Raw genomic sequence first — 16,391 nt, 5'->3', positions numbered from 1 at the left:
CTGATGTTGATCTACCCCTTTTTTCTTGCAATTGGAGAGGCAGAGAATGAGCACCTTGATTTAACAGCCGTCTGTCTATATGTATATATATTTTTGCATGAGTGTTAAATACTGCTGGAAAGCATAGTTTGAGCCCAATAGGAGTTATTTCTGTATGGTTTCTTCCATGTCATGTAGGATATAATCCTAGTTTCCTATCCAGTGAGTGTGACTGGGAATTTTGGAGGGGAATGAAACTTAGCCTTAAAGAAAGAAATTCTCTGCATATGGATCTTAAGGACAGAGGAGATCTTTCGTATCTCTGCGTGTGGGTAGCTTTCCCCTTGTGCAGACGCTTAAGCCCAGTTGTTACAAAGTGAATGCTAATAATTACCCCGAGTGCTCTCTCTCAATGCTGGGGGGCAGTTCTGAAGGTTTCTGAGAAAAATCTCCCTCAGAGCATGGATGTGACTCAGGGCTCAGCAGTGTTAAAAGTGATGGGAGGGCTTTGCCTGTAGAGTTCAAGTTTGCCTTTTACTCCTCTGGGCTGGTGTGCTGGGATCCCCCACCTTGTAGCAATTCCTCATAACCATCAGTTCAGGAGCCAGAGGAGAATGAAAGGGGAAGTCCATGTGAGATGTTCTTCATGGATCCCTGGTGCAAACGCACAGAACTCCACAGAAACAGAGCTGGAAGCAGCCTAGCCAAGTAACAACTCAGTTATAAAGTGGGGGTCTCCATTTCAATCAGTTTACTGTTGCTGAATTTTCTCTTAGAAGGGCCTGGAGTCCTTTGAGGTCGACTCTTGCAAGGAGCTCTTTAATATCATATCCAGATGCGTTTTGGATTGGGTTTGAGCAGCATAGCAAGGTCATTTGGGGAGTTGTGAAGAGCATCTGCGTTTTATCTGCAGCAAGCCTAGTTTTGCCATGCTGGTGACACTGGGTCATGCTACATGTCATGATGCATAGGACAAAATATGACTTAGTGTCAGGCTTACTATGCCCTATCCTCCTGCCATCTTTCAAAGCATAGGCATTGCCATTTAGGTATGAACTTCCTTTATCTTCTCTGTAAATTCATAAGCATCTCATCAATGCAGATTATTGTGAGATTGCACAATCCTTTTCTTGTGAATGTGAGAGTCATGCTGAATTTGACCCTTTGTTGGGAAATCCTAGGCTTTCTCTTGGCAGCTTTCTACACATGTGTAACTCCTGCCCAACAACAGCACTTGCATTACTGGAAAGAACAGACAGCTGAATGTCAAGTTCTTATTTTGATTTTGCTTTCTATGCATAATGCATTCATCCTTCTTTCCACATTTCACTAAAAATGTGCAGTTTATTTGAAAGGGTTAAAATTCTGAGTCAGCGTTACAAGTCTATGCGTGTAAACTAGCAGTTGCAATTTCAATGTCTAATGTGCAGTCAAAATTTTTCAAACCCGTCATTACTCAAACTATTTGTATCTTAGAGAGTTCCCAATTATTTCGAGAAGAAGGGAAAGAAAAGGAGGTGAAGAAAATGGAAGCATTGAATCCATGAGCACAAGAATCTGATGTTAAATTTTTAAGAAGTTCTGCTAGTTCAAAGAAATCCAGTCAAAATTTGGACAAGTGCTAGTGTTGAAGATTTGCTTGATGAGGGGCAGAAATTAGGCATGGTTTTGCAATATGCTATCCTGTCCAAAACAAGCTATGAACTCTAAATAGATTTGGCTGTATTTTTTTCTTTTTCAATAAAACAGTTTTTCAATAGAAAATGCTAATACACTGAAGAAGAGATATTTTTATAGGAAAGTGCTAAGTCAGAGAGAAATTCTTGTGGAAAAAAAAATCCACATATCTGAGGTGGTTACTCTTACAAGAGCCTGATGGTACAACTGGGGTATGAAAAATTACCATTAGTCTTTGGCCTGGCTTCCTCTCGCAATCCACGCTCCCAAGTAAATACTGACTCTTCTCCTGATGGACCTGACTCATGCTGTGTAAATTATTTACTGGAATGGGGATTCAAAGCTGGGTCTTCTACATGTGGTGTGAGTGGCCCAACCCTGAGGCTGTACTCAGCCCCTCTGCTTCTTTATCTGTTTGTGAAAACTGGAACAGCTCCTGCAGGAGGAACAGGAGAGATCCCTGTGTCCATAGTAGCCTGAGAAACCATCTGAAATATTTAAGAATTTGTAGAGTGGGGGATGACAGCTAAGAACCTCAACTTGAGTCCTCTTTTGCTGGCTCTTTTCCATGTAAAAACGTCATCTAAAGCATTTATTCTTGTTTCAGTTTAGGTGGAAGCTTTCTTTAAATCTGGATTCAAAACAGAGAGTGAATCAGAGGTCTTACCGCATTGAACGTTCTCTGTCTGAGAAAGAACATCAGAATTCAGCAGCGGCACCAGCACTGTTGTTTACTCCCTCTTCCCTATGCTGAAGTTTTGTAGTTTTTTGTAAAAGTGACAACTGAATATATTCTCCCTGTGTTCACTGTAGAATACTGTCTGATCTCCCGACCTCCAGTTTTGAGCAGAGAATGGAGTTCCTTTCATGTTTTCTCACCAGCTTTGCCTATGTGTTTTCCTTGTGTTTTCCGGTTTTCCTAAATGAATAGGGTTATAAATTGGAATTTGTCGTGAAACTGAACTTTATTTTCAGTCCTGAAGTGGTCATGGAAGATGCTTTGCCTGAGTCTTGATGTGAGAGTGTGGATGTAAAGGGTTTTTTTTTTTCCTCTTCCTGCTAGGAATCCACTGGTTGGTCCTTGATAGGAAAAATATGCTCTCAGGGTTACTGTATCTTTCCCTGTATACACTGCAGGTTATCTCTGGCTTCAGGTTCTTGTTTATTTTTACACCCAGGCCAAGTCAAACTCTGTGGTTTAGCAACAATGTGTATTGTATGTGTAGGGATAATACAAGATAAATTCTATTTTGGAATTCCCTCCTTAGTAGTATCGTCATCTTCCACGGTTTTCCCCCCATATCTTCCTTTCCCTTGACTGCTATTTTCTACAGTCTGTACATGTAAGTTATCTGTGATCTGTTAAAGAACTTTCAAAGGAGTCCAAGCTACCTGAAGCATAGGCTATATATCTGAAAACATAATGCTATTATTGTAGGGCTCTAGCATAATATTGCTATAAAGAATACATGGAGGCTAACAGAAATGACTGTTTTGTGATGTACCATGTAGTGTTTGTTACTCTGGGACCATAAAACTTGATTTGCTTGTCAGTCTGAGCAGACCTAGTACACAGTAAACAACCCGCGCAGTAAATCAAAGTGCCATGCACTCACTCCAGAAGTCATTTTCAAACAAAATATATATCATATTCAGTCAGAATATGTGCTAAATGTCCTCATTATAAATCACAAGTCAGAATCACAGAAGAGTGATTAGTCAACTTGCAGGTATTTTTCCATTTATATTACTCTGCAATAACTCTGCTAGTTATTTTTCATTTCTTTTTAGCGTTGGTTACACAAGATCTATTGACTTGGGATTTGCCAAGAGACATTAACTTTTCATTTTGTTGATGCTTTCAGATTCCCCATTGTAGTCCTGCAGAACACAAAGCGAGAACAAGACTTCCCTTCTCACTTTCCACCATTTCTCTTCCTTTCACAGAATATCTCCATGCATAACCCCGTGGGAGGCGCCATGGCCGGCGCGGGCGCTCACCAGCTCAGCAGCGCGCGGATGCCGAACCACGACACCAGCGTGGTGATCCAGCAGGCCATGCCGTCACCACAGTCCAGTTCTGTCATCACACAAGCACCTTCTACAAACCGACAGATTGGGTAAGGCCTTTTAGTGCCGCTAGAACTAGAGGTGGGCCTCTTGGTTTTTAATGTTGTGGAATAACTTGATCTTGTCACCAGGCAGCAGGAACCCCTATTATTCAAGCTGCACTTCAGGGGGAAGATGGCCAGGATATGAGAGCTATTCCAGACCTGTCACTTTGGTTCATCAGGGGCAGAGTTTTGAGCTTGCAGGGAAGTCCTGCTTTCCCTTGCAGTGCTTTGTGTTTATCTGCTTACATTCAAAGTTCATGTTTTTTCTATAGCTGTTCTGGGAAGAAAGACCCCGTATTTTTGGAGGTGACCCTTTCACTTTCTTCAGTGGGAAATTGGAGCTCTCAGTAGGAGTAGTCTTTCTTAGGTACTCTACCTCTGATAAATGGTTGAAGGCAAAATAAGAAGACTCTCTAGATAATGGAGTTTGGCACAGATACGTCTGAGAACAATTGCTCAATTTGTGATGACGGATCCATGTTTATTCCCACAAATTGACAGTGTGGGTGCTTGTTGTATTGGCTTAAATGCCAGTTGTATGTATGCTCATATTTGGAGAACAGCACAAAAGCACATTGGCTCCTTGAAGCCAACATGAGGTCCTCATAAGTCACAATAACTTGTTTTTAATTATACAGAAACTGCCTGGATGGTTTGAGGGCACAACTTTTTGTGCCATAGCTCTGAGAATTTGAGTTTTTTTATGGATGAAAACATATGCATAAAACTTGAACCAATGGACAGCAGTTTACATTTATTATCTCTTATTTGTAATTTGGTCACATCCATTACATGATAAGTACAAAAGCAGTCTCTGTCCCTAGTCACCGTGTAAATAATTGATGAGCAACTTGCAATTTCTTCAGAGTAAAACTGGAAAGTGAAGTCCTGGCACTGAAAACTCAAAATCCAGTTACTGCTGAGTTTTCTTTCAGGGATCTTGGTGGCTGGGGCAGAATACAGAGCCCAGCTCTCCATCTGCAAGTGCCCTGGATGGCCAGGGTGGTCTAAGGCTCAGACTGCTCCACAGCTACATGCAAAATGAGAACTCTGTCCCCAAAACCTGTTTTGAGCTCCCAAGAAAGTTTTTTACAACTTTTGAAGTCGTCTTCTTACATACATCCCCTTTTCTTTGAAGACAGAGACTCAGGGAGGAAGAAACTATTTTTCAGTTGTAAAAAACAAAGCAGTTAATGTCATTATTCAGGCTAAGGGTGATTAAACTGCCTGTCCAAATTGTGGCTGAATAGGTGTAGTGGTAATTATGATTCTCATTAAAAACTACCCCAAACAACTTTTAATACTCAGCGGTGAGGTGTTTTATTTGTGACTGTACTTGGCTTCCAATCAATTGTTTCTATATAATGAGGAAAAACTGCATGTGGTTTTGCAAGACCCTGTCAGTCAGGTTTTAGGTTTGTGTTGGTCCAAAGCCATGATGATTAGACTCTCCAAAGTTAGAGGGATTTGGGATAAAAAGGCCGATTTCCTACTCAGGGGTGAGTGTCTCATTTGGGAAACTGTGTCATGACATATCTTAATTCTCCCATGTGACTGATTCACACAAATATCTCCTAAGTCTGAGTCTAAAGCATCTCTCTTGGGAGGCAATTGTCAGCACTTCAGCCTCCGTGTGAGCTGGTGTGTGAATGAGGCTTGTGTTGTGACCTCCTCTGCTCCCCATTCTTCCCTCTGCCTAGGAAGTTTTGCTTTTTTTTTTTCCGTGGTGTGTCCTAGGAGATAATTGCTGCATTTTGGACTTTATCTACTTGGCAAAGAGTTGAGCATCCTGTTGTTTGCCTGCTTTTCCTGCAGTCTTTTCCCTGTTTATTTATTCAAAGAACATATCTTGTCATTTCCATTTATCTTCTTTTTATCCTTCTAAATGTGCTCAGAATGATGTCCAAGCATCGTTCCTGAGGGATACAGACTGCACTAGGGTTTCAATATTCGGCGGCTGGAGATAAAACCAGATGGGTTATAACTAGAAGATTCAGAGCATATTTACAAACTCTGCAAAGTTTGGTGGTTTTGGTCTGGCCTTACAAAGCTGTGAAAGTTCAGCTTTTTAATTAGCCCAGATTCTGAGGTGCTCAAATCAGTGGTTTGGGGTTGGGCTCCACCTGTTTTTAAAACATCCGAAATTGCCCCAAAGGGTGCACGAGGCCTTAACACGGAAAGCTGTGCCAGAGAATATGCGTTTTAGTGAGCAGTAAAAACAGCCGAGCATGAAATGGGTGAAACTCTCACTGAGCTCCGCAGCGGCAGGATCAAGCCCTGAAGGTTAGAAAGAACCATCTTGTAGGACTATTCTGATTTTTATCGCAACCACAAATATTTTACTGTCAGGCTATGGCCAAGCCACCTGCGAATGCTTGTGATGGCCTTTCTCCAAGGAAAACAAGAGAGCAGCAGTGAAAGTCCCCATTTAGACCCTGCTCGCGGGCAGCGCTCCGTGAGCGGGACCCACCTGTGCCGGCGCACACCGTGTTTCGTGGTGAGGAACAGGCAACGTTCCTGAGCAATGCCATTCCCCCTCTTTTCTTTTCTTTATCTCTTTCCTCCTTCTCTTTTTTTTTCTATCAATCACCCACTCTGGCTCAGGGAGCTTGAAAATACAATGAAATATCGACACAAGGCATGGGAAAACATGGCAGAATGAGCATTGTTGGGCAAGCCTTACTGGCATAGCACATACATGCACGTTGTTTCAGGTATTAAGCTCCAGCTACTACTGAACAGGCATCCAGCCAGTTTAATCTGAAAAAAAGGGAAGAGCATGGAAGGTAGTTACTTAAAAAAGAAGATGGGGCGCAGTCCCACCTTGTCCTGGTTGAGAACAAAGAGCAATATTATTATCAGAGGGTTGCTGCAGAGGTTGCAGGTAGTATTTATGTGGTGAGGCCATCTCTAGCCCCCTGCCCTCTGCTACCCCCAAGGTCTTCAGCATGTGGGAGGAATGCGGTAACTAGTAACTACTTGTGCTGATGAAAAATCAGTTGAGGAGCACTTAACAGTGAAGGGTGTCTTTGGCTGATTAATGACACCTTGTTTGGAGATAAGTTACATGGAAGAAAAGCAGTAAGGCATATGGAGGAAGAGGAGAAAAATGATACAAGACATACATTTGTCAAAGGTATGGAAAGGCAGATAAGCTGCATCAGCTCAAGGCACAGGGCTCTGACTTAGCGTGTACAATAGCTGCTTTTGTCTCCTCTTTTTTTTTAATAACTCCTTTTTTCACTAATATTCAGCAGTGAATGTGAAATTATAGTCAGACAAATTAGTGTCAACACAGGACAGTGGTTGCTTTATCTGGGCATGCTTTATCTGGGCCTGGGTAAGATATATTTTTTTAGGCCAGCAAAGAGTCTTTAGGTGGCTGCAGCTTGGTCCTCCTGCTGCTGTTTTTAAAGCTAATAGCAGACATAACAACTAGCAATTATTCCAGTGTGAAACTCACTGGTACCACTCTGAAAGGAAACACAAAAGATTCAGGTTGTCACAGATCCAGCAGCTTCTTAACGCTATACTAAATAAAGAGATGTGAGTCCACTTTCAGTGAACTCAGACTCCAAAGTGGACATACAACACTAGCCATGTGATACAGATCATCTGCTTTCAAAGTGTGGTCGAGAATTTTAATCAAGATAAGATGGTCTTCTGGCATAGCATCAGAAGGAAGAAGATTGCAACCACATTTGGTGAAATGCAAGCAGGTAGAAGATGGCAACGAGAGGGGTTTGAAAGATGGCCCTGGTGCCTTTATGTACAGATGAATCCTAGTACCACTGGGAGGACAGCCTTTTAGTCTCTACGTGCAGCACTGATTTTAACACCTATGCATTTCCTTCCAGTTCATCTCTTTTCCCTCTCCTGCTGTCACGCATCTCTCTTTCCAGCTTATCATCTTTTCCTGGGATCAGATGCTTTCCGAACTGAGGGGCATGTGAAACGGAATGGTTATGAAAACCGCATGTAGTGGGTTCAGGGAGACAATGAAGAGCAGACTCCTTATTTGGAGTCCTTATTTTCATTTGGAAAATGAAAATAATTTCTCTCCGAGAGACCTGAGGTGGCGGAAGGAGACGGCTGCTCTCTGACAACCACAGGGCTTTCACAAGAGCAACAAGCTACCCGGGAGTGCAGCTACTGCTTGGGTTCCTACAGGCTTCGGCTGCCGTCTGTCACAGCTCAAGGACACAGAGAAGTCTTCTGTAAAGTTCAGATGCAGGAATCCTTCCGTAATGCACCTGGTTCACAAAGGCACTGGAATAGAATGCTAACTCTCTCAGAGCTTTGTGTATCTCCACATGTCTTTCTTAAAGCTACCAGAAAACTGGAGGAATGTGTGCCATGGACTTTTATTAAATTCAAAGACTAGTTCCCTTCCTAGGAAACCTGGGAGAACAGCCTTTGTTCCAACTCATCTATTTGAGCTGTAGTGCCGCAGAGTGGTGTGAGATGAGGGGAGAAGAAACATTTGCTGACAGATATCAACTGACCTCTTTGTCACTTTACCAGGTCCATCCCCCAGCTTTTGCTGTGCAGAGTTTAAGAATATGTATTAGATCAGCAGGAGGGGAGGAAAAGGGAGAGATGGGAAGGGAAAACATCTGACAGTGACATTCTGTCCAATTATTTTTCTTCTGTCTTTATCCTCAAAGTTTTAGCTTTATTCACTGTTTAATGTGACTGCTTTTTTGACAAGTTTTCTGTAGTTTGTTCTACTAGGCTGGCTTCAGCCAATCTTAATGTGGAATCCCATCAAGCCACACATGAACAGTAGCCACCAGCTCAGGTGGATTGCTTAGGAAGTTATTATGAATGGACCATTCTCAGAACCAAATTGTCTCGTAGAGTAAGGACAGTAAATGGGTTTTATGTGGGAAGAAAGGCAGCCTCTGAGGCTGTTTCTTCCCTTTTTGCTAGCTATTACCAGGATGTTCATGTTTCCCTACACACTGAGCTGTGCTGGTCTACGTGTGACCTTTGAAAGCTCTGTCTGTGCCTCAGTTCCTCCTGTTGTTTGCACTGATGTGTTCAGGAGCTGCTGATTCAGTTCCCCCCTACACTGATGAGTTGGCAAGACAAAGTAAAAAGCAGCTCCAGTTGGCATTTCAACTGCTGTAGGAAGGGGTGATTATCTCTCTAGCATCCCAAACCACATACTCCCATGCCTTCCCAAAACCTGTTTCTTGCTGTAAGGTTCAAGGGGAGATTGGAAGTGCTCAGATATATCAAAATGACTTTCATGGAACTGAAAGGGAGATCATTAGCTATGTAATAAGTAGCCTGTCAACCAGGAATGGAAACAGCTTAGTGTGTTTCTTATCTGACTTTTGAAGGCAACTGTTATCCTGAAAGGCACATGCTTGGTAGACACACTGGTGTTTTCTGCTTAACCAAAGTCGTAAGTATATTAGAGATGCTGCTTATTCCTTACAAGAACAACAATAACAACAATAAAGTCTCATGGATATTGTGTGGTTCCCTGGTCACTGACTTCTATTAGAATTGTTGCCTTTTCTTCTCAAGAGAAACTTTATTTTCCATTTTCACTAGCTATTCCACTCTCTCTGTAGTTGTTTCAGGAAGGCAGGAATGACAGGGATGACTCAAGCAGATCTTACATAATCATTTTCTAAGCCATGAAACACGAAGTTTCTGTTCTAGAAAGCTTGTTCCACCCAAGGACAATAGGAAAGTGAGGTCAGAATAGTGTGCTGCACCTATTTCTGTCTCTGAATAGAAATGCTGGACCTTCAGATGGATAGGTCAGCTTTTGCATCAAAGTGAGCTGTAAGTAGGGCTTAAGAGATATACACGGAACTTGGAAAATACAGCATTGATTGCTTAATTTTAGTGGTTACATACATCCAGTATATATCTATTATACATGAAGTAAAAATCATCTTTAAAAGTATCATCAAAATTTATAGTCAAAGCTTCTGATTTATGTGACTCTTTGAACTAAAACAGATGTAAAATCATTTTCGGATGTAAGAAGATCTCAGAGTTGCTGTGGGCTTGGTGCAACCTAGAGCAGAAATGTTCATTAGAGCTCTGCATAGCTGAATCACACAGCTCTGCTCTTCATCACCGCTTTTCGCTTAACGTGCCTTGATGCCTGATTCCAGTATGTGTTTTATCCAAGTGTCAGCCTGTTTGACAGGTACCTAAGCTCCATAAAATACTAACTGAAACAATTTAGACCTTGTTTGGCATGAGGTTCCTTTATTTTTATTTTTTTCTTTCCTGTTTTCATAATCTATGTGAAGAATTTGCAGGTTCCAGAGAGTGAAGAAGCTTTGAGATGCTGCCTCATGCCATCCCATTTCATAGCAGTGCTTAAATGCTTGGTGGTGGCAGCACTGTAGTTACAATGAGTGACTGCAAAGCAAAGAGCTTGAGGTATAAATAACTCTGATAAAAAATAATTCATTGCTCACTAAGACATTTTAGTTGTATCTATTTCAACAAAGGAGTTGGCATTGATGTGAACAGAAACCACCTGGGTTTTACATGCCTTGTCTCAACAGTGTATTTTTGAATAATTTTAAAGAGATGTAAATACAGTTAGTGGAGCATTCATTATTTTTTTTTTAATCTGGCACTTGACTGAAAAGTAATGGCTATAGTTCAGAGAGAAATTCCTGGGGAAAACAGAAGAGTTATAGCCTAAGCATAAAGTGTATGGATCCTATTTTACCATCTGTAAAAGCATGCCTCCCCATTAGCTGAAATTATGAGTTGAATTTAGAAATCAATGATATGTTATGGTCCCTGTAAGGCCCGTATATGGCTTTGGTTATACTATGGACAAGCCAATTATGCATTTGAAAAAATACACACAACATAACTTATATATAAAGTACAGGTAAATCTAAGATGACAGTATTACCAAAATGTCTTCTTTTGAGCACCTGAAAAGATACTTGATGTAGAGGGGGAAAATCGGTCATTATGGAGAACTTTTAGCAGAGTTCCACATAGTAAATCATAATTATAAATTCTCTTAGTGTAGTTTAGTAACAAATTACTGAGATGGATAAGGAATTGGTGATTAGATTAGACTCTACCTGCTGGTAGAGTCAAAATTGCTCATTTTGATGAACGTGGGAAGAATATTCCTTGGAAGACAGAAGTTAAAGAATGTGCCTTAGAAACATTTGCTGCTAGAAGCATCTGTGCTCTGCCAATAGAGACCTTTATTCTGAGCTCACATCAATGAAGTGGAACTTTGCCAATTAAAAAAAAAAAAGGAGTTGTGTTAGTCCAGTTGCAGAATCCAACTCCTAATTAGTTTACGAAACGAAGGGGGCAATCTTTGAGCTATTACCAGCTTCCTCTGCTGCAAGCGAAGTGAATCGCAGCTGTTCTGATAGGGGCCATAAAACCTTGGTGAAGTAGTAAAAAATTTTCAGTGGACAAGTCTCCAAATAAGTGGAATCTGAATCTCTGGCTTACTTGACAGTCTTTAGAGAGTTGTACATACCTCCTGGAGACTTTTTTTTCATATTGTGTTACCTTATCTTTAACTTCTTTAACCATAACATCCAGACTACCCAGTGCTATAAAATGTAAGGACTCACTAATATTTCTCTTCTTTTTAATTCTAAAAATTGACACACTGTGTGTGTGTGTATATATATATATATATATATATATATATATATGTTAGATACAGAGTGTATACGCATTAGATATAAGAGGAAGTTATGCTCACAAAAGTTGCGTGTGTTGTTGTTCTCTATCCTTTGCTTGCATCTTTGTATTCTTCTTTCTCCCCTTGTCCTGCTCTTTTTGGTGAGATAAAAAAAAGACAGAGTGCATCAAATAGTCTAGTCTTCTACCAGTTTTTACTCCTTCTAATGATAAGATTTTGCCCATGAAAATGGTTATTTTTGGTATTCATTAGAGATCAAAAAAAGAGCTGTTTTCTGAAACAGCTTACAATTTTCTAGAGCTGGTAAGGAGTCAGATATGTTCATCCTGAATGGAGTACTTGTTTTGAACCATTTGTTCATCTCACTGGCATTTAGAGGTTGATTATGTACATTTAACAGTCAGAGATACCATTCCAAAAAGTAACGTGGTTCAAGTCCAGTCTGACATTTTTTGTACATTTTGAGGAATTCATAATTTTCTGTGAAGACTGTTCAGTGTTCATTTTGAATGCTCTGCTTCTCAGCAGTCCTGGCATTAAACAGTTTTATATAGGACTGGCATATATCAGGATCTCTTTAGAGATCCTTTTTTTTTTTCTCCCAGGAATGTCTGTGACTTCCAAGACAAAAACATGACAACCCTACCTTTGAAAGCAAGATGACCCCAAAAGAATATAGACAGAACATTATGGGAAGTTCTTTAAAGAATAATGAAAATGAGATTTCATGCTGATCAGCTGGTTGGGCTTGAAGCTCAGGCCACTGTCACCATCCACCCTCACGCCTGTAGCTGGGTGTATTCCCAACACCACACCAGGGTTTGTTGTGGTGTCTCATTCCCCTTATGCCATGTGCTGCTTGTCACATTTTAGATAGGCTGCTGCATTTGTTGTCTGGAAAGCACCATCTGACTGTTCTTCAGCTGCAAGGTGCTGCCTGGGGGGCATCTGATCTCAAAGAACGGCCATCAGGAAACAAATGCTGGCTGTAGCTGAATACTTATGTTCCTTTTCTGACAGATATGTCCCTTTGCCTGCAATATGCAGTAGTATTGTCCCTGCATTGCACAGAAAGATTCTTTGGAGATGGTCGGATCCCAGTGATAAAGTTGTGCTGTACCTGGGCAGAGCGGGATGCAGGAAACTCTCCTAACGCCTTCATGGGTCAAGCTTGTGCTCTCCGTGTGTACTCTTGTGTTGCTGCTGGAAACTGCCCCTGGAGAGATGATCTGTGGGCTTGAAGTGCCTGGAGGAATCTCCCTTTTGTTGTGCTGGACATCATTAATTAATTATTGCTGCGAGTTGCTGATGCAGGTTTTTGAGGCAGCACATATCAGTGAGCATTATGAAAGCAGGCTGCAGATATGCAGATATTCAGCCAAACAAAAAGGCCTGTTAAACTCAGCAGGCTGTTGTGGACAGCTGACTCTGGCTCAAACACTGATAAAACATTTAAAGAATTGCATGGGAATAGAAAACATAAAAAGAAAGTAGGCCAAATTTGAAGTTTTATCTATCACATTACATTCACAAGGTTCAAATGGGTTTGTTTGCCTGAAGCTGCATGGCATGCATATTAAACTAATCCTATATTGAAGAGAGGCAATCAGTAGATACTTAAAATCAGAGCTAGTTAGTACATACGCCAAATGGAAGACTCTTATGCAAAATTTTACCTCTTTACAATTAATTTTCATTTTAGCCTATTTTGTTTCCTGTGTTCTCTGTTGTGCGTTGCAGGCCCACATAGAAAAGAGACCTAGAATGTCTAAGTTGTTTGTAATCTACAGGGAAATAAAATAGGAAGCAGGATAATATTTCTACTGTGAAGTAGCAGAGAAAGTTGGAAGAAAGCAGCGAGTGAGTTCCCTTTATGCCCTACTAAATGGATGTGGAGAAAGATATGGATTCTGGGCTCCATGACAGGGAAGAAAATCCATACTTGCTTCCAACTTTTCCCCTGGCCTCTATATAGCTCTGTTGTTCCAATAAGAAATTTGTGACTCAAAGGATTTATTCAAAATCTATATAAAACATAATAAGCAAAGTTCATTCCAGAAGCCATCAAGTGAAAGTGTATTTCTCTATGGAGAAAGCCGAGGTCCCTTCCAGTCTGGTCTTTTTCTCTACACAGCCTAGTAGCTGGGATCTTTTTGTTGCACATTAGTGTAACATCAAGGGTTGTGGGGCCCTAACTCCTATAAAGCAAATGTTAAGATCAATGTTGGACCCAAGTCGAACCCATAAATGCAGAGAGAAGCAAAAATCGACATATAAAAGAAAATGGGCTTTGAGAACAAAAGCAAAACCACATCTCAAACCTCAAAGGAAAAATACTAATTCTTGTTTTGGAGGAAAGATCCTTGGAAATGTTTAATTTTCCTTATGACCAAGTTGGGAAACAGTAAGATTATGTCCTTGAGGACAGTGCAATGACTCAAAGGCAAACTAACCACACCATGTGGACATTAAAAGCCTACCACTGCCATATACCTTTCCTTCGTGCTTCTCTGCTTGTCCAGTATTTGAACAGGAAAATAGAAGACAACCCCCAACCTTGTTTGCAGGCCTTCCCTCGTTAGATGCATGATGAGTGAAGAGCTAAAGTTATATTGTGAATACTGTTTATTGCAAAAAACAACAAAAAAAGGAACAAATTAAAGAACCTCGTTTATTAGTGCACCTATGTTCACCATTGGAAATTACTTGAGAGAACAACTCTGCCAGTAAAGAACCATGTTCTGTAATTACCTATATAAAGATGACCAAAGCAGCAACAGCTCCGGGGAATTAGGATGAAGAATATTAACCTAAAACAATTCACTACAGTAGTTCTGAAAGTCAGATTTTTTTTTTTTGGTCTTCTAGTGGGGAAAACGAAATGTAATTTGCCTGAACTAGATGGTGACTTGTCAATTTTACCTGCTAACGATTTACTTCTGTGAGTGAAACGCATCAATTGCAGCAGAAGTTGCAGTCAAGTAATTTTCAATATTGGCTTATATTATTTACCTCTTATTGGGTCTGCTAAGTGTTCCTTTCTGTGGTGTGTTCTTCAAAGAACTGTAAGCACTGTGCATATCTTTTTTATGCTACTTTTTCAACATCCATGCTATACATCTGCAAAACAGAAAAGCAAACTGGAACTTCTGGTATTTGTGTTGTTGAAATGCTGCTTTCTTAGCAAGAAGCTTTGTATGGAGGGAGGTAGTTGAACACTGCCTCTCCTGTTCTCCCTTCATTTCTTCTCAGAAATTTAGCAGATTTGCTCCCACAAGCTGGTGCAGGTCGTTTTTTATAGGCTGGATCGCAGGAGACAAGGTGGGCACAGGAGCTCCTGTTGCTCGATGCTTTCCTTGCTGGTGCTGAGGTACAACACAGATTTCTGGATAGGAAAGAGCAGAAATGTCAGTTCATTGGCATGAGCGGATACAAGAGAGGAGTGTTGGTGTGCAAGCGATGAGTCATTGGCATTAGGGAAACCCCGGATATTGTCAAAAGGAAGGAGAAGAAAATCTGAAATGAGTTGAAGGTCCATCCCTGAAGACTTCGGGCCTTGCTCTGGCTTCTGTTTGCAGATGCTTCTGTGGTGCGTGTGGTGTGTGGTGGATGCATTCCCTGTGTGGATGGGATGGTGTGGAACTACAAGCACACATGCACGTGCATGTTTTTTGGGATACATGAACACTGCGAGTTGCTCACAGACACTTTCTCCCTCCCTGCTTCTCTGGCCTTGCAGGGCTGCAGGGGGACATGATCTTTTACTGCGGGTTGTGACATTTCCACTGCCAGTTCAATACCGGCTCTAGGGTTCAACCTTACAGCCCGAACACGAAGGAGGCTAAAGGGCTGGTGCTGTCTGGAATAAAGCTGGGTGCTGTAGCGGGGAGTAATCAGTTTGGATCACATTCTCAGATTCTTTGTATTAGCCTTATCAGGTCGGGCCATCGGAGAGCAGATAGACAGGTAAGACTGAGAGACCTCTGAACCCAATTAAAGTTGTACCACAAAGAAATCAAATTCATGTGGTTTGCATTTCAGAAAGTTACATTTGGTGGGCCGTACTTACTTTTATTCTGTAACCTAATGCAGACCATGTGAACATTTGAAACGCTTTTAACAGTTAAACCAGCTCAAATAACACAGAACCAGAGCAGCAATAAAGAATGAATTAAGACTGATTGCAACTACAGCCAATTTTTCCCCTCTTAAAGAAATATGAGTGATGTATTTAAAAACTGCCATATATAAAGTAATGTTGTTCTCAGCTTTTAGCACCACAATAGACACTCTCTTATCTTTTAAAATAAATGTTTGGTTTAAAAAGCAATTCTAAACCCTCAGTCTTTTATTTGCAGTGTTTCAGGGAAAGTTTGGATGTGCTGTAGAATCACTGATATTCCCATTGATGCACATAGTTTGGGGATTGGTCATAGAGCTCTGACATAATTCTGAGGAGCTGACATTTAAAATACTTGGCACAATAAGAGCACAAATATGTGAGGATAAGAAAATAAGAGTTTTATTTGCAATCCTTTTTCATGATACAAATAGATGTGTGTGTAGTTTTCATTTGCCAACACTCTCTGCTGACATTAGGTAGGCCTTATGTGTGGAACAAGTATGTACACTGGGAGCAGTTCAAAACTGGCTTCGCTTATTTCTCTCTCCGCTGCCCAACGAGACACTGAGTTGAAGTCCTGAAGCCCTCAAGAGTGTCTGGTTGGAGGTAAACAGTGTTAAATGTGCCCAGGTAGTGCATCTAACTTCAGGAGAAGGATACAATTTACATCCAAAGGGAATGAAAGGGCTGATACCAGTATCATTCAGTGGGTCAAATTTTTTGCACTGTTTGCTCTGTAACAACAATTTTCCAGGGCTTCAGGAGTAATTTCTGGCCTTAAGAGAAAAGGATCAGGCCTACAGCTCTTGTGCACATCATATTCTGTCTT

General features: G+C 41.0%; 1 protein-coding gene across 1 annotated transcript in view; it reads left to right on the top strand.

Annotated features, from left to right (window-relative positions):
- The window catches only part of CREB5 (cAMP responsive element binding protein 5), a 232,631-nt gene that overhangs the window by 71,220 nt on the left and 145,020 nt on the right, over positions 1 to 16,391 (top strand). Inside the window, exon 5 of the mRNA XM_088521209.1 lies at positions 3,604 to 3,776. Within this exon, the coding sequence (XP_088377335.1) occupies positions 3,604 to 3,776 (173 nt within the window). The remainder of the gene's footprint in view (positions 1 to 3,603; positions 3,777 to 16,391) is intronic.

The sequence above is a fragment of the Tinamus guttatus genome, unplaced genomic scaffold (assembly GCF_059628265.1).
Source record: "Tinamus guttatus ecotype Peru unplaced genomic scaffold, ASM5962826v1 Tinamus_guttatus_pri_ptg000115l, whole genome shotgun sequence".
In the NCBI taxonomy this organism is placed as follows: Eukaryota; Metazoa; Chordata; class Aves; order Tinamiformes; family Tinamidae; genus Tinamus; species Tinamus guttatus.
This window is presented reverse-complemented; position numbering and strand designations above follow the sequence as displayed.